Genomic DNA, 23,935 nt, shown 5'->3' with positions numbered 1-23,935 from the left:
TATCACCTGCCTCCCCCTCCCTCTCTCCTGCCTCCTCCTCCCTCTCCTTCCTCCTCCTCCCTCTCTCCTTCCTCCTCCTCCCTCTCCTTCCTCCTCCTCCCTCTCCTTCCTCCTCCTCCCTCTCTCCTGCCTCCTCCTCTCTCCTTCCTCCCTCCCTCTCTCCTCCTCCTCCTCCCTCTCTCCCTCCTCCTCCTCCCTCTCCTTCCTCCTCCTCCTCTCTCTCCTTCCTCTCTCTCCTCCTTCCTCTCCTCCCTCTCTCCTTCCTCCTCCTCCCTCTCTCCTTCCTCCTCCTCCCTCTTCCTTCCTCCTCCCTCCCTCTCTCCTTCCTCCTCCTCCCTCTCTCCTTCCTCCTCCTCCCTCTTTCCTTCCTCTCCTCCCTCTCTCCTTCCTCCTCCTCCTCTCTCCTCCTCTCTCTCTCCTTCCTCCTCCTCCCTCTCTCCTTCCTCCTCCTTCCTCCTCTCCTTCTCCTCCCTCCCTCTTCCTCCTCCTTCTCCTCCTCCCTCCTCCTCCTCCTCTCCTCCTCCTCTTCCCTCTCCTTCCTCCTCCTCCCTCTTTCCCTCCTCCCTCCTCCTCCCCTCCCCTCTCTCTTCCTCCTCCTCCTCTCTCCTTCCTCCTCCTCCCTCTCTCCTTCCTCCTCCCTCCCTCTCTCCTTCCTCTCCTCCCTCTCTCCTTCCTCCTCCTCCCTCTCTCCTTCCTCCTCCTCCCTCTCTCCTTCCTCTTCCTCCCTCTCTCCTTCCTCCTCCTCCCTCTCTCCTTCCTCCTCCTCCCTCTCCTTCCTCTTCCTCCCTCTTTCCTTCTTCACCTCCCTTTCTATGGTGCCACCGTCCTTATAATGGCACCGTCCCTATAATGCAGACCTAATAATGGCACCATACCTATAATGGCACCATACCTATATGGCACAGTCCCCATAATGGCACCGTCCCCATAATGGCACCGTCCCCATAATGGCACCGTCCCCATAATGGCACCGTCCCCATAATGGCACCGTCCCATAATGGCACCGTCCCTATAATGGCACCGTCCCCATAATGGCACAGTCCCCATAATGGCACCGTCCCCATAATGGCACCGTCCCCATAATGGCACCGTCCCTATAATGGCACCGTCCCTATAATGGCACCATTCCTATAGAGGTAATAAATCTGCCTAAGAGAGCTTCTTCCTTGTATGGGTTCAGGAAAGCTCGGGATGATCCGCACAGCCCCACATGAACCACACAGCCTCACATGATCCACACAGTCCCCACATGATCCACACAGCCCAGACATGATCCATACAGCCCTCACATGATCCATACAGCCCTCACATGAACCACACGGTCCTCATTTGATCCACAAAGCCGTCACATGATCCACACAGTCCTCACATGATCCACACAGTCCTCACATGATCCACACAGTCCCCACATGATCCACACAGTCCCCACATGATCCACACAGTCCCCACACATGATCCACACAGCCCAGACATGATCCACACAGTCCCTCACATGATCCACACAGTCCCCACATGATCCACACAGTCCCCACATGATCCCCCACACAGCCCAGACATGATCCATACAGCCCGCACATGACCACACAGTCCCCACATGATCCACACAGCCCTCACATGATCCACACAGCCCTCACATGAACCACACGGTCCCCACATGATCCATACAGCCCTCACATGATCCATACAGCCCCACATGAACCACACGGTCCTCATTTGATCCACACAGTCTTCACATGATCCACACAGTCTCACATGATCCACAGTCCTCACATGATCCACAAAGCCCTCACATGATCCATACAGCCCTCACATGATTCACACACTCTACACATGATACACTCAGCCCTCACATGATCCACAAAAGCCCTCACATGATCCACAGCCCACACATGATCCACACAGTCCTCACATGATCCACAAAGCCCCACATGATCCACACAGTCCTCACATGATCCACACAGCCCCACATGATCCACACAGCCCCTCACATGAACCACACGGTCCCCACATGATCCATACAGCCCTCACATGATCCATACAGCCCCACATGAACCACACGGTCCACTATCCACAGTCTTCACATGATCCACACAGTCCTCACATGATCCACAGCCTCACATGATCCATACAGCCCTCACATGAATCACACACACTTACATGATACATCAGCCTCACATGATCCACAAAGCCCTCACATGATCCATACAGCCCACACATGATCCACACAGCCATCCACATGATACACACAGCCCTCACATGATCCACAAAAGCCCTCACATGATTCATACAGCCCACACATGATCCACACAGCCATCACATGATTCACACAGCCCTCACATGATCCACAAAGCCCTCACATGATCCATACAGCCCTCACATGATCCATACAGCCCACACATGATCCACACAGCCATCACATGATCCACACAGCCCTCGCATGATCCACAAAAGCCCTCACATGATTCATACAGCCCTCACATGATCCCATACAGCCCACACATGATCCACACAGCCATCACATGATTCACACAGCCCCCATGATCACATAGCCCACACATGACCACATACCTCATATGATCCAACCAGCCCACACATGATCCACACAGCCATCACATGATCCACATAGCCCACACATGACCACACACTCTCACATGATCCACACAGCCCACACATGATCCACACAGCCCCCACATGATCCACTTAGATCACACATGATTCATACAGCCCTCACATGATCCACATAGCCCACACATGACCCACACAGTCCCTACATAATCCACATAGCCCACACATAATCCACATAGCCCACACATGACCCACACAGCCCTCACATAATCCACATAGCCCACACATGACCACACAGCCCCTCATATGATCCACACAACCCACACATGATCCAAACAGCCCTCACATGATCCACGCAGCCCTCACATGATCCACATAGCCCACACATGATCCACACAGCCCTCACATGATCCATACAGCCCACACATGATCCACACAGCCCCTCACATGATCCACGCAGCCCTCACATGATCCACACAGCCCCACATGACCTCACACAGCCCCACATGATCTACACACCCCTCACATGATCCACACAGCCCTCACATGATCCACATAGCAAACACATTATTCACACAGCCCTCACATAATCCACACAACCCATACATGATCCACAAAGCCCACGATGATCCACACAGCCATCACATGATCCATAGCCCACACATGACTCACACACCCTCACATGATCCACACAGCCCACACATGATCCACACAGCCCTCACATGATCCAATTTAGATCACACATGATCCATACAGCCCTCACATGATCCACATAGCCCCACATGACTCACAGAGTCCCTCACATAATCCACATAGCCCACACATGACCACATAGCCCACGCATGATCCACACAGCCCTCACATGATCGACGCAGCCCTCACATGATCCACAGCCCTCACATGATCCACAGCCCACACATGATCCACACAACCCACACATGACACACAGCCTCACATGATCCACACAGCTCACATGATCGACGCAGCCCTCACATGATCCACAGCCCTCACATGATCCATACAGCCCACACATGATCCACACAACCCACACATATCCACACAGCCCCACATGATCCATACAGCCCACACATGATCACACACAGCCTCACATGATCCACACAGCCCTCACATGATCGACGCAGCCCTCACATGATCCACACAGCCCTCACATGATCCACACAACCCATACATGATCCACAAAGCCCACGCATGATCCACACAGCCCTCACATGATCCATAGCCCAGACATGACTCACAGCCCTCACATGATCCACACAGCCCCACATGATCCACACAACTCACAGCTCATCCACACATCCCTCACATGATCCACACAGCTCACAGCAGATCCACATCCCCACATGATCCACACAGCCCCCACATGATCCACACAACTCACAGCCCATCCACACAGCCCCTCACATCATCCACACATCCCTCACATGATCCACACAGCCCACACATGATCCCACACGGCCACATGACAGCACAGCTCACAGCAGATCCACACATCCCTCATGATCCACACAGCCCCCTACATGATCCACACACAACTCAGCTCATCCACACAGCCCCCACATGATCCACACAGCCCGCACATGATCCACACAGCCCCTCACATGGTCTACACAGCCTCACATGATCTACACAGCCCTCACATCCACATAGCTCACACACATTCACACAGCCCTCATATAATCCACACAGCCCTCACATGATCCACACAGCCCTCACATGATCCACACAGCCTCACATGATCCACACAGCCCTCACATGATCCACATAGCTCACATTATTCACACAGCCCTCACATGATCTACACAGCCCCTCACATGATCTACACAGCCCTCACATGATCCTCACAGCCCTCACATGATCCACACAGCCCTCACATGATCCACATAGCTCACACATTCACACAGCCTCATATGATCCACACAACCCATCTCGTGATCCATGAGCCTCACATGATCCACACAGCCCCTCACATGATCCACATAGCTCACACACATTCACACAGCCCCTCATATGATCCACACAACCCATACGTGATCCATGGAGCCCCACATGATCCACAGCGCCTTCACATGATCCGCATAGCCCACACATGATTCACACAGCCCTCACATGATCCACACAGCCCTCACATGATCCACACAGCCCTCAGATCCACACGGCCAACACATGATCCACACAGCCTTCACATGATCCGCATAGCCCACACATGATTCACACAGCCTCACATGATCCACAAAGCCCACCCATGATCCACACACACCTCACATGATTCACATAGCCCACACACGACTCATACAGCCCCTCACATGATCCACACAGCCCACATGATCCACACAGCTCATCCACACATCCCTCACGTGATCCACACAGCCCTCACATGATCCACACAGCCATCACATGATTCACACAGCTCTCACATGATCCACACACCCACACATGATCCACACAGCCCACACACATGATCCACACAACCCACACATGATCCACATAGCCCACACATGACTCACACAGCCGTCACATGATCCACACAGCTCACATGATCCACACAGCTCACAGCTGATCCACACATCACCACATGATCCACACAGCCCTCACATGATCCACACAGCCCACACATGATCCCACACAACCCACACATGATCCACACAGCTCACACCTGATCTACACAGCCCTCACATCCACACTGCCCCACATGATCCACACAGCCCCATGATCCACACAGCCCATACATGATCCACATAGCTCACAGCTGATCCACACAGCCCCACATAGTCCACACAACCCTCAATGATCCAACACAGCCTCACGTGATCCACACAGCCCTCACATGATCCACACAGCCCACACATGATCCACACACCCACAGCTGATCCACACAGCCCACATATGATCCACATCCCACACATGATCCACACAGCCCACACATGATCCACACATCCCACACATGATCCACACAGCCCACACATGATCCACACAGCCCTCACATGATCCACACAGCCCATACATGATCCACATAGGCTCACAGTGATCCACACAGCCTCACATGGTCCACACAGCCTCACAGACCCACACAGCCTCACATGATCCACACAGCCCTCACATGATCCACACAGCCCATACATGATCCACACAACTCACTGCTGATCCACACAGCCCACATGATCCACACATCCCACACATGATCCACACAGCCCTCAACATGATCCACACAGCCCACATGATCCACACATCCCACACATGATCCACACAGCCCCTCTTATCATCCACACAGCCCACAGTTGATCCACACAGCCCACACGTGATCCACACAGCCCATACATGATGCACACAGCTCACACCTGATCCACACAGCCCTCACATGATCCACACAGCCCTCACATGATCCACACAGCCCACACCTGATCCACACAGCCCACACATGATCTACACAGCCCACAGCTGATCCACACAGCCCACACATGATCCACGCCCACGCGATCCACACAGCCCACACATGAAACACACAGCCCAGCTGATCCACACAGCCCATACATGATCCACACAGCCCACAGCTGATCCACACAGCCCATACATGATCCACACAGCCCATGCCAGTTCACACAGTCCATACATATCCACACAGCCCACAGCTGATCCACACAGCCCACACATGGAAACACACAGCCCACAGCTGATCCACACAGCCCTACATGATCCATACAGCCCACAGCTGATCCACACAGCCCACACATGAAACACACACCCACATCTCCACACAGCCCACATGATCCACACAGCCCACAGCTGATCCACACACAGCCCATACATGATCTACACAGCCCACAGCCTGATCCACACAGCCCATACATGATCCACACAGCCCACAGCTGATCCACACAGCCCACACATGATCCACAAGCCCACAGCTGATCCACACAGCCCACAGCTGATCCACACAGCCCACAGCTGATCCCACACAGCCCACAGCTGATCCACACAGCCCACAGCTGATCCACACAGTCCACAGCTGATCCACACAGCCCACAGCTGATCCACACAGCCTGTACATGATCCACACAGCCCAAGCTGATCCACACAGCCCACACATGATCCACACAGCCCACAGCTGATCCAACAGCCCACAGCTGATCCACACAGCCCACAGCTGATCAGCCCACAGCTGATCCACACAGCCACAGCTGATCCAAGTACTAGCCATGATGATAGTTGAAAAGATATGTCACCGCCAGCCACCAACGATGAGATGGGAGTAAGGGTGAGTTTAGGTTTATTTTAATGGTATTTTCACCCTTAAGAGTTAATGGCAATAATTGAGAGTAAAAAGGATTAGAGTTCCGTTATTTTAATGTGATTTTCACCCTTAGAAATAACAAATTGAAGGAAAGTGACGTAAGGTCGATTCTTTATTATTTTTATCATATAATCGTCCTTATGAGCAGTATGGGTGTCAGGGCATGTGGTAATTCTGTTCGTATGGTCAGTATGTCACTATCTCTCCCCGAGGACGCATCATAAGGTCGAAGATCCACAGTTATTTGGCACTATCTTCTCCTTTATGGCTTTAGTATCCGTATCAACCATCGTAAAGTCGAAAATCCTAGTTTTTTTAGCACTATCTTCTATATTATGGCCATACCATCTCTCTCTAGCACTATAAGGTCGAAAATGCCACGTTGTTTATCACTATCTTAGCCCCATATTGATTAGAAGAAAATGGGTTTTTTAGTCGAAATCCTTTGTTGTATATTACTGTCTTCCTTTATGACCTTAACTTCAATATCTGGGGTCGCTAGGTCGAAAATCCCATCTTGTATAACACTATCTTCATCCTGTTCTAGTGTCTATCTGGCGTCATTGAGTCGAAAAATCCACATTATATAACAACACTTCGTATCATTGTCTTCCTCCTGACGGTGTTCAGACTGAATACTTAGCCAAAATTCAATGGTGTTTAGCACTATCTTTATTCTTATGTTCATAGTTTTACAATCGCAGTAAGGTCGAAATTTCGCCTCTGTGTAAGCACTATCTCTCACCCCGGGTCCAAAATATTACACATCACAGTCGTAGATCACAAATTGTTCCACACTATCTTCCCCCTGACGGCCATAGCATCAAAATCTGGCACCATTAAGCCGAAAACCTGAACGGTACAACACTATCCTCACCCTTATAGTCACAACAACAAAACACAACATCATAGGAGCGAAATTCCTATATCGTCAAGCACTTTCTTCAATTTTACGGTCATAGCATCAATATATGACGTCACAGGCGGAAAAATTCAGAGAGTAGCACTATCTTCTCCTTATTATCATAGCAGCCAATATGACGGTCACAAGGCTGAAAATCCCCCGTGTTAGTGGGCAAGTCACCCTTATGTCCCGCCCTCTGATCCTGTAATCCACACTGGGAGAGTTGGCAAGGCCTGAATAGGTATTGGATGATTGTGGATAGATGGATAGGGAGAGGAGGATGGGTGAGGGAGAGGGATAGATGGGTGAGGAGAGGGATAGATGGGTGAGGAGAGGATAGGAAAGAGGAGAGATTGAGGGAGAGAGGATAGATGGGTAGAGAGGGATAGAAGGGAGGAGAGGGATAGATGGGTGAGGGAGAGGGATAGATGGTGAGGAGAGGGAGAGGATGAGGGAGAGGATAGATGGGTGAGGAGAGATGATGATGAGGAGAGGGATAGATGGATAGGAGAGGATAGATGGGTGAGGGAGAGGGATAGTGGGATGAGGGAGAGGATAGATGGGTGAGGAGAGGATAGATGGTGAGGGGAGAGGAGGTGATGAGGGAGAGGATAGATGGATGAGGAGGATAAATGAGGGAGAGGGATAGATATGGGAGGATATAGTAGGAGAGGATAGATGGATAGGGAGAGGATAGATGGTGAGAGGATAGATGGGTGAGAAGAGGAGGATGAGGGAGAGATAGATAAGAGAGGATAAATGGGTGAGGAGAGGATAGATGGGGAGGAGGATAGATGGATGAGAGAGATAGATGGATGAGGTAGAGGGAGATGGATAGAGAGGATAGATGAGGGAGAGGAGGATGGATATGAGAGGGATGATGATGAGGAGAGGATAGATGGATAAGGGAGAGGAGGATGGATGAGGAGAGGGATAGATGGAGGAGAGAGGGATAGATGGATAAGGAGAGGAGATGGAGAGAGGGATAGATGGGTGAGAGAGGGAGATGGGTGAGGGAGAGGAGATGGATGAGGAGAGGGATAGATGGATGTGGAGGAGGATAGATGATAGGGAGAGGGGATAGATGGGTGAGGGAGAGGGATAGATGGATAAGAGGGGAGAGGAGATGGGTGAGGAGAGGATAGGATGAGAGAGGATAGATGGGTGAGGGAGAGGATAGATGGGTGAGGGAGAGGATAGATGTGAGGGAGGAGAGATAGAAAGAGGGAGAGGGATAGATGGGAAGGAGAGAGGATAGAGAGGGAGAGGGATAGATGGGTGGAGGAGAGGATAGATGGGTGAGGGAGAGGGATAGATGGGTGAGGAGAGGGATAGATGGGTGAGGGAGAGGGGATAGATGGGGAGGGAGGATAGATGGGTGAGGAGAGGATAGATGGGTGAGAGAGGGATAGATGCGTGAGAGAGGGATAGATGGGTGAGAGAGGGATAGATGGGCAGGGAGAGGAGGATAAGAGGAGAGATATAGAGGGAGGGATAGATGGGTGAGAGAGGATAGATGGGTGAGGGAGAGGATAGATGGGTGAGGAGAGGGATAGATGGGTGAGGGAGAGGATAGATGGGTGAGGAGAGGATAGATGGGTGAGGGAGAGGGATAGATGGGTGAGGAGAGGGATAGATGGGTGAGGGAGAGGGATAGATGGGAGGGAGAGGGATGGGGTGAGGGAGAGGGATAGACGGGATGAGAGGGACAGAGATAGATGGGGGAGAGAGATAGATGGATAAGGAGAGGGATAGATGAAAGAGGGAGAGGGAGAGATAGGAGAGAGATAGATGAATTAGTGAGGAGAGGGATAGATGGGTGAGGAGAGGATAGGGGTGAGAGGAGAGATATATGGGTGAGAGGAGGGGATTGATGGATGAGGGAGAGGGATAGATGGATGAGGGAGAGAGGAGGAGGATATTAGGGATGATAGAAGGAGGTTAGAGGAGAAGGATGATGAAAAAGTTCTAAGAGAGTTATGGAGGTGGATGAGGAGAGATGGATGAAGTAGGAGGATGAATGAAGGAGAAATGAATGAAGAGGAGATTGATGAGATGAGAAATGAATGAAGGAAAGACGAAAAGAACGAAATGAATGAAGACAAAATATAAAACGAAAATCAAATTGAATGAATTTGAGCCACAAGGAAGGAAGAATGTGAAAAATGAGAGAAATGAAGGCAGGATAAGACCGTGCCACCTGTATATACCTGCAGCCTGACTCTTTAACTCCGGGTTGGAAAAAAATAGACGCCATAACTCAGGTAAGAGCTGTAATTAGGCCCCCAGGTGTCACAACCAACCCCACGCCCCCTCCTCACCTCCCTCCTTGCCCACCCCACTCACCCACCTCCATCCACGCCCACCACCCTCGCCCCCACCTCGCCCCACCACCTGATTTAAGTAATTAATGAAAAAATAAATAAATGGAAAGAAAAGAAAAGGAGGGATGAAAGAAATGAATGAAAAAATAATGAATGAATGAATGAAAAGAAAGAAAATGAAAAATGAATGAAAGAAAGAATGAAAAAAATGAATGAAAGAAAGAATAAAAGAAATGAATGAAAAAAATAATGAATGAATGAATGAAAAGAAAAGAAAAAAAAATGAATGAAAGAAAGAATGAAAGAAATGAATGAAAGAAAGAATGAAAGAAATGAATGCAGGGCAGAAGGTGTGGTGGAGTGGTATCAGCGTCAGTAGAGTCACATTGCACCAACCACTACAATTCATCACCTTCGAGAATTTTAACACCAATTTATCATTCTGACTTTTTTTTGAATTGAAGGAAAAATATTTTTTTAATTGTTTTTTTTATTTTTTTGTAATATTATTATAGGAGATTTATTTATTTATTTATTTATTTATTTATTTATTTATTTATTTATTTATTTATTAATTTTATTTATTTTTTATTATTTTTATTATTATTTATTTATTTATTTATTTATTTTATTTATTTATTTATTTTATTTATTTTTATTATTTTTAATATTATTTATTTTATTTATTTATTTTTTTTTTTTTCATCGATTTTTAATTTAGTTTTTACTTGATTAATAATTATCAGGAGCACTGTGGGGAGTTATAATCTTCAGGTGAACTATGAGTTAATCTGCAGGTGAACTAAGCTGGGGAGTTAATCTGCAGGTGAACTAAGCTGGGGATTTAATCTGCAGGTGAACTGTTGGGAGTTAATTCAGTTGAACTAAGCTGGGAGTTAATCTTGTGAACTAAGTTGGCGAGTTAATCTGCAGGTGAACTAAGCTGGGAGTTAATCTGCAGGTGAACTAAGCTGGGGAGTTAATCTTCAGGTGAACTAAGCTGGGAGTTAATCTTCAGGTGAACTAAGTTAATCTGCAGGTGAACTAGCTGGGAGTTAATCTGCAGGTGAACTAAGCTGGGAGTTAATCTTCAGTTGAACCAAGTTGGGGAGTTAATCTTCAGGTGAACTAGGGCTGGCGAGTTAATCTGCAGGTTGGGGAGTTAATCTGCAGGTGAACTAAGCTGGGAGCAATCAGGTGAACCAAGCTGGGGAGTTAATCTTCAGGTGAACTAAGCTGGGGAGTTAATCTTCAGTGATGTATAATTCAGGTTAAGCTGGGAGTTAATCTGTGAACTAAGCTGGGAGATTAATCTTCTGAACCAAGCTGGGAGTTTATCTTCAGGTGAACTAAGGAGTTTATCTTCAGGTGAACTAAGCAAGTTAAACTTCAGGTGAACTAAGCTGGGAGTTAATCTTCAGGTGAACTAAGCTAGATCATCAGGTGAACCAAGCTTAGGAGTTAATCTTCAGGTGAACTAAGCAGTGGTTAATCATGAGGTGAACTAAGCTGGGAGTTAATCAACAGGTGAACTGCTGGGAGTTAATTCAGGTGAACTAAGCTGGGAGTTAATCAACAGGTGAACTGCTGAGTTAATTTTGTGAACTGTTGGGAGTTAATCAGGTGAACTAAGCTGGGAGTTTATCTTCAGGTGAACTAAGCTGGGGATTTAATCTTCAGGTGAACCAAGCTGGGGAGTTAATCTTCAGGTGAACTAAGCTGGGAGTTAACTGAAACCAAGCTGGAGTTAATCAGGTGAACTAAGCTGCGAGTGGTTAATCATGAGAACCTAAGCTCAGAGTTAATCAACAGGTGAACTAAGCTGTTAATCTTCAGCCACCAGCACTACTAAGGTTATCAATATCCATCTTGACCTTTAAACACGTTTGAACGGTCACAGAAACGGACGGTCGGTCGGACGGACGGTCGGACGGTCGGACGGTCGGACGGATGGACAGACGGTCGGACGGAGAGACGGTCGAAAGGAGAGACGGACGAACGAACGAACGGACGGTCGGACGGACGGACGGACGAACGAACGGACGGTCGGACGGACGGACGGACGAACAGACGGACGGATAGAGATAAAAATATACCTCCATGATCGTTACATTTTCACCCTCCTCGTTATGTAGTTGCTTAATTAGATCATTAGCTACCGCCTCACATCATCACAAGAACCTTTAGGAGTCTCTGTTTATAACTTACCTTCAAACAGCCAATCAGATGAGCCTTCCTATCAGTAGTTAAGAGAGAGGAAAATGTCGGAAGAACTTTTGAGATTCCATCTGCATCGCAACCTCCTCCCTACCTCTCCCTACCCCTCCTCCTACCTCCTCCCTACTTCTCCCCCTACCTCTCCTCCCCTACCCTCCTCCCCACCTCCCTCCCCCTACCCCTCCCTCCTTCTACCCTCCCCTTACTTCCCTACCCCTCCCTCCCCCTACCTCTAGTCCCCTACCTCCTACCCCACCCACCTCCCACCTCTCCCACCCTACCTCTCCCCACCTCCCTCCCCTACCTCCTCCCCCACCCCCACCCTCCTACCCCACCTCCCCTCCCAACCTCCCCCCCTACCTCCTCCCCTACCTCCCTTCCCTACCTATCCTCCCCACCTCCTCCCCACCCCTACCCCTTCCCCCACCTCCCTTCCCCAACCTCCTTCCCCACCTCCCCCCCACCTCTCCCCTACCTCCCTCCCCTACCCTCCCCCCCCTCCCTTCCCCAACCTCCTCCCCACCTCCCACCCCACCCTCCCCCACCCTCCTACCCCCACCTCCCTACCTCCCAACCCTCCTCCCCACCTCCCTCCCCTACCTCCTCCCCACCTCCCCACCCTCCTCCCACCTCTCCTCCCTCCCCTCCCTCCCCCCCTACCTCCCCTACCCCCACCCCTCCTCCCCATTCCCTACCTCCTCTCCTACCTCCTTCCCCACCTCCCCTACCTCCTCCTCCCCTACCTCCTCCTCCCCTACCTCCTCCCCCACCTCCCTACCTCTCCTCCTCCCTCCCCCACCTCTCCTCCTCCCCTCCACCTCCTCCCCCTACCCTCCCTCCCCTCCTCCTCCCCCACCTCCCCTCCCCACCTCCCTCCCTCCCCACCCTCCCCACCTCTCCTCCCCCACCTCCTCCCACCCTCCTCCCCCACCTCTCCCACCTCTCCTCCCCACCTCTCCTCCTACCCTCCCTCCCCTACCTCCCTCCCTACCTCCTCCCCTACCTCCTTCCTACCTCCTACTCCCACCTCCCACCTCCCCTACCCCCCCTCCCTTCCACCTCCCCCACCCTCCTCCCCTACCCTCCCCTCACCCTCCTCCCCCCCCCTCCCCCTCCCCTACCCTCCTCCCCCCACCCCCCCCCCCCTACCTCCCTCCCACCTCCACCCCTCCCCCCACCCCCACCCCTACCTCCCCTCCTCCCCACCTCCTCCCCTACCTCCCCACCCCCCACCTCCTCCCACCTCTCCTCCCCACCTCTCCCCACCCCCCACCTCCTCCCCCACCTCCCACCCCCTACCTCCTCCCCACCTCCCCACCTCCTCTCCTCCTGCCTCCTCCCCCTACCTCCCCCCTCCCTCACCCTCTCCCCCACCCTCCCCACCGCCACAATCTTAATAACCATGTCTGGGCTGAAACCTATGTTATTGTAAAGCTCAGCTCTAGCTTAGGCAGAACAGCTAGGTTAGGCAAGAGGTTAGGCCAGCTTAGGCCAGGTTAGGTTGTAGCGCTTGGTTAGGTTAGGCTAGGTTAGATTAGTTTTTTCCGAGATCATTCGAATAGTAACTACATCTGTGACATCAGAAGAAATAAACTCCATTCTGAGAAGACCTGAAACACTCAGAAGAGGACCGCGACTTGATCCATCACACGGCTGCCTCACCACACCCTACTTGGCTAAAAACGATCATGTAGAAGGAAGGGAGATCCGGTGTGTGTGTGTGTGTTTGTGTGTGTGTTTTACCGTAGGAGAGGTAAGATAAAAAGTATTTAAAAAATATCTAAAACTCATTGTGTAAATTAAGGTTTTGGTCCGTGTTGTTGATACAAATTTAAATAATAAAATGTATGGAGTGTAGGCGGTCGTGTTTTGATCTTCTTTCACCGGATGCGAAGGACTAAAAAACATCTTCCTACCTTCGTCCTGTGAGAAAAATATAACATTTTTGTGGGAACAAGGGGAGGACGAAGTAATTGGATTATCACGCAAGGAAAAATAAAAGATGAAAAGAGAAAATAATGAAACTAGTTGAAGAAATAACATCGTCCTGGGGTTAAAAATTGTGATCATCTGGAGAGAAAAAAATAAGAAGACCAAAATCACTTCCTGGATGTGAAGGAGGAACAACAGGTGCTCATCCTCGGAACAGAAACATTTTAATTAAACACAACGTTGATACTATTTATAAAGGTACTTTTCATCTCTTTATTTTTATCCCTACATAGATCCAATTAAAAAAGAAAAACCTGTCTCATTAACACAATCTTTCTCTCACCCTTTTCTCAGGCCTGGCTACAGATGAGAGAGAACAGAGACACACATGGTCGACTTAGTATAAAAGTTTGTGATGTTTTTAATTTGTTGATGAAATCGTAGAGAGAGAGAGAGAGAGAGAGAAAAAAGAGAGAGAGAGAGAGAGAGAGAGAGAGAGAGTAAACAGAACAGATAGATAAAAACACTAATAAAACACAATATAAAACACTGTATATCACCCAAAGTAGTCGTAGATAAACAAATGTGGACCTACAACAAGAGTTTTTTTGTTAACAGTAGTATACCGGTTCAGTGGGTGGAAGGTACCGGGAAATGGAACAATTGTATTACCACTTAAGCTGGACTTACACACACACACACACACACACACACACACACACACACACAACAGTGGTGTGTTTACGGAGCATCACATCGCATCGCATCGCATCGCAATCGCATCGCATCGCATCGCATCACATCGCATCACATCACATCACATCACATCTTTAAACTTGACAGATGCTTGTTTGTGTCTTTATCGTGGCATTTTGATCACAAACACATAGAGAGATTTGAAGTGTTAATACAAAAAACAATTTATCAACAAAATATCCCACTAAGAGAGTCCTATCACCTCCCACACAGCAAAAAACTCACATTTTACTTAATATTCCCCGCGGTAGCAGCAAATTACAGCAGAAATTATGACGTAGTGATATAATTACAGCCATTGTCATGAACTTCAATAATTGGGCAACCAGGTGATAATTTTCGGCTTTAGGTCCCGAAGTATATCACAGTACCTGGCGAGCGCTGGCAACTGTGGGCGGGGCGAGGTGTAGCGAAAAAGTTTGGACGTGAATATAATTACAAATTGTGGAGTTGATAGAGGGAATTATTATAGGGTATGCAATGTTTGGTGCTGCTGGTGGTAGTTGTCGGCTCGGAGATAATTACTGTTACAGGGATAGATGTAGTGTGTCGTAATCCTGGATGTTGGTGATGTTTATATGTTAAATGTTGATGAGTATGTTAAATGATGTTAAGGTATAGAAACCGCACCGTAAGTTAACGAGCTGCATGACCCAGTGTCAAGGAATAGTCCGAGAAGACCGGCAACCTGCCAACTGCACTGGCTAACCATTACCCCGAACACGATCCACAATAAATTAATATTCAGGTTCGCTCCCAATCACCACTGGGCAGAGAGGCAAATGGCCCAAAGAAACTTGGTTTTAACCCTGCCTGGGGAATGAATTTGATCCAGTTGCTTATGGAGTCGAATGGACCATTCACCCCCAAGTCGCCACACACACATATGCAACCCAGCAGCATCACTGCAGTAAATGAAACGCGGGGTGTATTGTTCAGACCTCTTAACACCTACACCTCTAACCTAACCAAACCCAACCTAACCTAACCTACAACCTAACCTAACCTAACCCAATAACCCAACAACAACCAAGCAACTTCAACTTAACCCCAATCCTAAGCTGACTCTAAACTCTAACCTAACCTAACCGTTGTGTGTGTCAGCAACACACACCACCGCTGGGTAAGCTAACTACCAGACATCTGCAGAACTTGTGACTGTTATAAAATCTGTCCCTTCAAATATGTTAAGTAAAGCGGCATAAAAGTTGTCCTAAATTAAGTATACAGAGAATTAATGTTGTTTAAGAATGTTCCAACAGTTTCATTTAATTTACTAAACTTTGTTAAATTTATTGTAACGAAATAATTGTTTGATGTTTATGTTTCCATGTGGATGCTTCCTCCCCTCCATCCTGCATCAGGAGTAACGTTAACCCCAACCCAACCTACCCTAACCTAACCTAACCTAACCCAACCTACTGTAACATAATATCATAACATAACAAGCCACCCAAACCCAACCCCAGGTATCGTTAGGATGTATAATAACAGTGTTAATCTGTAACTTCTCTCTCCAATATTTACACTGTGACGTCATTTCTTTGCTCCAGTTTGCTTTTAATTACCTGTAGATTAGCACCCCCACCCCCCAATTTCAGTCTTTATCACCTGATCAAACACCTTAATAATGCCAATGGGGTTTACGTTACGTGCAAGAGAAGAGTTAGGTTAGGTTAGCGTCAGGGTGGTTCATCATCAGGTGTACCGGCCAGTGGGATAAATCTCTAATGATCCACTTTTTTCTTTGTATATTTCACTTTAATTAATTAACGACATAAGAGATACAGTGTGTGTTACAGAGGGTGACTGTTGACCTTCGTTATAGAACATGGCATAAATATAGTCTCACCTGTTTAACCTGATGATTAACATCCCAACCACCAACAAAAAATAACCCAACCTAACCCAACATAGTTTACAATAACTTAACCTAACATAGTTTACAATAACCTAACCTAACATAGTTTACAATAACCCAATCCTACATAGTTTACAATAACCTAACCTAACCTAACATATATCCACATAACAACCCAACCTAACCTAAATTAACAAGTTTAATAACAACTCAACCTAACCCAACATAGTTTACAATAACCCAACCCAACATATATACAATAACCCAACCCAACATAACCCAACCCAACCTAACATAAGCTTACAACAACCCAACCAACCCAACATAGCTTACAAACCAACCCTAACATAGTTTATAATAACCCAACCCAACATAGCTACAACAATCTAACCCAAACATAGCTAACAACTCAAACCCCAACCTAACATAGTTTACAATAACCTAACCACCCAACATAGTTTACAATAACCTAACTCAACCCAACATAAGCTACAACAACCTAACCCAACCCAACACCAGTTTACAATAACCCAACCTAAACCCTAACATAGTTTACAATAACCCAACCTAACCTAACCAACCTAACCTAACATAATCCCAATCCAACATATTACAATAACCCAACCAACCTAACCTAACCCAACATAACCCAACCTAACCTAACATAGCCACAATAACCAACCTAACCAAACATAGTTTACAATAACCTAATCCTAACATATACAATAACCCAACCCAACCTAACATAGTTTACAACCCAACCTAACCCTAACATAGTTTACAATAACCCAACCTAACAATTTAAACAACTCAATCCCAACCCAAATAAAGCCACAACAACCTAACCTAACCCTAACATAGATAACAACTCAACCCAACCCAACATAACATACAACAACCCAACCTAACCTAAACAAGCAAGCTACAATAACCCAACTCAACCCTAACATAGTTTACAATAACCTAACCTAACCTAACCCAACCTAACATAACCTAACCCAACATAGCTTACAATAACCTAACCTAACCTAACCTAACCTAACATAACCTAACCTAACCTAACATAGTTTACACAACCTAACCCAACCCCAACATAGTTTACAATAACCCAACCTAACCTAACATAGTTTTACAATAACCTAACCTAACCTAACATAGTTTACAATAACCTAACCTAACCTAACATAGCTAATAACAACTCAACCTAACCTAACATAGACTTACAATAACCTAACCTAACATAGTTTACAATAACCTAACCTCAACCTAACCTAACCTAACACAACCTAACCTAACCTAACATAGTTTACAACAACTCAAACCACCTAACCTCAACCCAACATAACCCAACCTAACCAACATAACCCAACCCAACCTAAACATAGCTATACAACCTAACCCAACCTAACCTAACCTAACCTAACCTAACCTAACCACACATACAGTAGTTAAGATAAAATGTGTCGTGTTGACTTAATTATCAGAGGACAGTATACACAGGTAAGAGAGGAAACAACAGTTGTGGCTATAATTACAGGTGTCATGTTTTATGTTCTATAATACCTCCTGTATAATCTCCTAGTAGTGTCTGTCTCTTATTTACAATGATTGAGTGTTAACATTATATTATTTACAATGTTTTAGTGTTGACATTATATTATTTACAATGTCTGAGTGTTAACATTATATTATTTACAATGTTTGAGTGTTAACATTATATTATTTACAATGTTTGAGTGTTAACATTATATTATTTACAATGTTTGAGTGTTAACATTATATTATTTACAATGTTTGAGTGTTAACATTATATTATTTACAATGTTTGAGTGTTAACATTATATTATTTACAATGTCTGATGTTAACATTATATTATTTACAATGTTTGAGTGTTAACATTATATTATTTATACTGTTTGAGTGTTAACATTATATTATTTACAATGTTTGAGTGTTAACATTATATTATTTACAATGTTTGAGGTTAACATTATATTATACTACAATGTTTGAGTGTTAACATTATATTATTTACAATGTTTGAGTGTTAACATTATATTATTTAATGTTTGAGTGTTAACAATATTATATACAATGTTTGAGTGTTAACATTATATTATTTACAATGTTTGAGTGTTAACATCATATTATTTACAATTATGTTAACATTATATTATTTACAATGTCTTGAGTAGTAACATTATATTATTTACAATGTTTGAGTGTTAACATCATATTATTTACAATGTTTGAGAATATTATATTATTTACAATGTTTGAGTGTTAACATCATATTATTTAAAATGTTTGAGTGTTAACATTTATATTATTTACAATGTTTGAGTGTTAACATTATATTATTTACAATGTTTGAGTGTTAACATTATATTATATACAATGTTTGAGTGTTAACATTATATTATTTACAATGTTTGAGTGTTAACATTATATTATTTACAATGTATGAGTGTTAACATTATATTATTTACAATGTCTGAGTGTTAACATTATATTATTTACAATGTTTGAGTGTTAACATCATATTATTTACAATGTTTGATGTTAACATTATATTATTTACAATGTTTGAGTGTTAACATTATATTATTTACAATGTTTGAGTGTTAACATTATATTATTTACAATGTTTGAGTGTTAACATTATATTATTTACAATGTTTGAGTGTTAACATTATATTATTTACAATGTTTGAGTGTTAACATTATATTATTTACAATGTTTGAGTGTTAACATATTATTTACAATGTCTGAGTCACCAATCCCGGCGTTAGGCTTACTATGTAACATTTATCAACATTACCATTATTTTTATCATTTATCCAACATTCTTATTATCATCAATGTTAACGTTAATACCTTTAGAATAACATAAAAACATTATTTGGTTTTTATATGATTATTTTAACCTTCAACATCAACATTTCAATCTTTTACCAAACATTTCTAACATTAAGTCAGCGTATATAACATTCACCATCAACATTTTCCTCCTCATCAAACATTTCTAACATCAAGTCAGTGTATAACATTCACTATCAACATTTCCTCCCTCATCAAACATTTCTAACATTAAGTCAAGGTATATAACATTCACCATCAAATTTTCCTCCTCATCAAACATTTCTAACATTAAGTCAGCGTATATAACATTCAATTATCAACATTCTCATCAAACATTTCTAACATTAAGTCATGTATAACATTCACCATCAACATTTTCTCATCAAACATTTCTAACATTAAGTCAGCGTATATAACATTCACCATCAACATTTCCTCCCTCCAATAAACATTTCAACATTTGTGGTTAATCTTCGTCAAATGGTTAAAAGTTCTCCTCTGGTTGTAACTCAGGTAAGGTCCTACGATTTTTCTTACGGGATTAAGTTCATCTGGCTATAAACGCCTTAGGGCTTTAATGAGTGAAAGTTGGGGGGGAGGGAGGAGGGAGGAGGGAGAGTGATGGTAAGGAGGAGGGAGGAGGGAGGAGGGAGAGTGATGGTAAGGAGGGAGAGAGGAGGGAGTGAGGAGAGTGATGGTAAGGAGGGAGGGGAGGGAGGGGAGGAGGAGAGTGATGGTAAGGAGGGAGAGAGAGGAGGGAGAGTGATGGTAAGGAGGAGAGAGAGGGAGAGTGATGGTAAGGAGGAGGGGAGAGTGAGGGAGAGTGATGGTAAGGGGAGGGAGGAGGGAGGGGAGAGTGATGGTAAGGAGGGAGAGAGGAGGGAGAGAGGAGGGAGAGGTTGGTGAGGGGAGGGAGGAGGGATATGGTAAGGAGGGAGAGAGTGAGGGAGAGTGATGGTAAGGAGGGAGGGGAGTGAGGGAGTGAGGGAGAGTGTTGGTGGGGAGGAGGAGGAGGGAGAGTGATGGAAAGGGAGGAGAGAGGAGGGAGAGTGATGGTAAGGAGGAGAGAGTGAGGGAGAGTGATGGTAAGGAGGGAAGGAGGAGGGAGTGAGGGAGAGTGTGTAAGGAGGGAGGGAGGAGGGAGAGTGATGGTAAGGAGGAGAGAGTGAGGGAGTGAGGGAGCGTGATGGTAAGGAGAGAGAGAGAGAGAGAGAGAGAGAGAGAGAGAGAGAGAGAGAGAGAGAGAGAGAGAGAGAGAGACACTAGGTCTGTCATCATAAATTTTCTCACAAAAAATGTCTACTTCCTCACAAGTCTTAGTTAGAGACGTGACCACCGCCCTCTCATGTATGTATGTATGTATGTATGTATGTGGTGCGTGTGTATGTATTATGTATGTGTATGTGTGTGTACCATGGAGCCATCCAAAAATAATCCTGTGTATTTTTTCATGTTTTTTTAATAATAATTTTTTCAATGATTGTTTATATTATTAATTGTTTTTAAGTTACTCCACCACTTTCATTCATCACTTACACCATCACTTACACCATCACTTACACCATCACTACACTATCATATACACTATCTCAACCACACTATAGATTTTAGATAATGAGTCGTACCTCAGGCCGGTAGGGCCGGATGTTGCCGGTGAGGGAAAGGTTAGCACTGGTATGGCTCCCGGCACCCCCCCACCCTCCCTCCCTACCCCCCTCCCCATCCTCCCCTTCCCATAATTTTAGTTTAGCCAATTCTGAAAAGTAAACACACAGGGCACACCCAGGCTCCCTTAGTATGCAGGAAAGTTCACGTCTCTGAAGCCACGGCATGACTAACACACACACGGGCCTCTATTATTATTATCAATATTATTATTATTATTATTATTATTATTATTATTATTATTATTATTATTATTATTATTATTATTATTATTGTTGTTGTTGTTGTTGTTGTTGTTGTTATTATTATTATTATTATTATTTATTATTAATTATTTACCATTTTGCATTAACATTATTATTATTATTATTATTAATATTATTATTATTATGCTGTTTGCTGTTTGCTGTTGTTGTTGTTGTTGGTTGTTGTTGCTGTTGTTGTTGTTGTTGCTGTTGTTGTTGCTGTTGTTGCTGGTTGTTGCTGTTGTTGGTTGTTGTTGTTGTTGTTGCTGTTGCTCGTTGTTGCTGTTGCTGTTGTTGCTGCTGGTTGCTGGTTGTTGCTGTTGCTGTTGTTGCTGTTGCTGTTGCTGCTGCTTCGTTGTTGCTGTTGCTTGCTGTTGCTGTTGCTGCTTGCTGTTGCTGTGTTGCCGTTGCTGTTGCTGTTGTTGCTGCTGTTGCTGTTGTTGCTGTTGCTTGCTGTTGTTGCTGGTTGCTGTTGCTGTCGGTTGTTGCTGTTGCTGTTGGTTGCCGTTGCTTTGCTGCTGTTGCTGCTTGTTGTCTGTTGCTGTTGCTGGTTGCTGCTGTTGCTTGCTGTTGTTGCTGTTGCTGTTGTTGCTGTTGCTGCTGTTGTTGCTGCTCGTTGCTGTTGCTGTTGCTGTTGCTGCTGTTGCTGTTGCTGCTGTTGCTGTTGGGTTGTTGCTGTTGTCTTGCTGCTGTTGTTGCTGCTGTTGCTGTTGCTGTTGCTGTTGCTGTTGTTGCCGTTTGCTTGCTGTTGCTGTTGCTGCTTGCTGTTGCTGTTGTCGCTGGCTGTTGTTGCTGCTGGTTGCTGTCTGTCGCTTGTCGCCTGTCGCTGGTCGCTGTCGCTGTCGCCGTCAGTTGTCGCTGTCGCTGCTGTCGTCGTCGTCGTCGTCGCCGCCGTCGTCGTCGTCGTCGTCGTCGTCGTCGTCGTCGTCGTCGTCGCCGTCGTCCGTCGTCGTCGCTCGTCGTCGTCGTCGTCGCCGCCGTCGTCGCCGTCAGTCGTCGTCGTCGTCGTCGTCGTCGTCGTCGTCGTCGTCGTCGTCGTCGTCGTCGTCGTCGTCGCCGTCGTCGTCGCCGTCGTCACCGTCGTCGTCGTCGTCACGTCGTCGCCGTCGCCGCCGTCGTCGTCGTCGCCGTCGTCGTCGTCGTCGTCGTCGCCGTCGTCGGCTCGGTCGGTCGTCGTCGCCGTCGTCGTCGTCGTCGTCGCCGCCGTCGTCGTCATCGTCACAATATCATCATCATCAGTAGTAGTAGTATTGAGAAAGAATTTTGTGTTGCACTTATACAGGAGCATCAGACATCAATAAACATTAAACATCAGACATAAAATAAATCTGATCTAGTAGAACAAAACATGGCTTTATAGTTCAGTATAATGTGTGACCTATAACCATGACTGCCTGGATAGAACAAGGTGGATGTAGCACAATGGCCTTCAGTACACAAGGAGACAACGCCTATCACTAGTTCACGTCTCAAGGCCTGTGTGGCACTTTGACCCGGGGTGTCTGTATGTTTAGTTTGTCTTGTATGATCAGGACATATATAACACATACATACATACATACATACATACATACATACATACATACATACATGCAAACAGAAGAATGAAAAAATTGAGAGAGAGAGAGAGAGAGGAGAGCTGTCCTGGTCGGGGTATATTTAGGTGTCTGGGTGAGAAGGTCTCGAGCCCTGATGGTAACGGACAGCTAATGACCCCTGTGTGTAGGTCAGGTCAGGGGGAGGTGTCAGGGGGAAAGGGAGGTATTAGGGGAGGGGAGGTCAGGGAAAGGGGAGTGTTTGGGGAGGTCAGTGGGGAGGGATGTCAGAGTGGATGGTCAGAGGGAGTGGATGGTCAGAGGGAGGGAAGGGCAGGGGGAAGGGATGGTGCCAGGGGGAGTGGAAGAGGGAGAAGGGAGGTGTCAGGGAAGGGGAGGTATTAGGGGGAGGGGAATCAGGGGAGAGGGGTGTCAGGGAAGGGGGGTCAGGGAGAAGGGCAGGTGTCAAGGAGAGAAAGGGTATATGTTATGGTGATGGTGATGACTAGTGATGGTGATGATGACTAGTGATGGTGATGATGACTAGTGATGGTGATGATGACTAGTGATGGTGATGATGACTAGTAATGATGATGATGACTAGTGATGATGATGATGACTAGTGATGGTGATGATGACTAGTGATGATTGTGATGACTGGTGATAGTGATGATGACTAGTGATGGTGGTGATGATTAGTGATGGTGATGATGACTAGTGATGGCGATGATGACTAGTGATGGTGATGATGACTAGTG

The 23,935-nt window shown here is 46.1% G+C and overlaps 1 protein-coding gene across 1 annotated transcript in view; it reads right to left on the bottom strand.

Moving 5' to 3' along the window:
* Positions 1-23,935, bottom strand: part of LOC121876693 (mucin-5AC-like) — a 43,394-nt gene that overhangs the window by 5,246 nt on the left and 14,213 nt on the right. The window contains exon 6 of the mRNA XM_042382038.1: positions 876-1,111. Within this exon, the coding sequence (XP_042237972.1) occupies positions 876-1,111 (236 nt within the window). The remainder of the gene's footprint in view (positions 1-875; positions 1,112-23,935) is intronic.

Source organism: Homarus americanus, unplaced genomic scaffold (genome assembly GCF_018991925.1).
Source record: "Homarus americanus isolate GMGI-L3 unplaced genomic scaffold, GMGI_Hamer_2.0 scaffold33177, whole genome shotgun sequence".
NCBI lineage: Eukaryota > Metazoa > Arthropoda > Malacostraca > Decapoda > Nephropidae > Homarus > Homarus americanus.
Note: the sequence above shows the minus strand (reverse complement) of the source record. Positions and strands in the feature narration are given on the sequence as shown.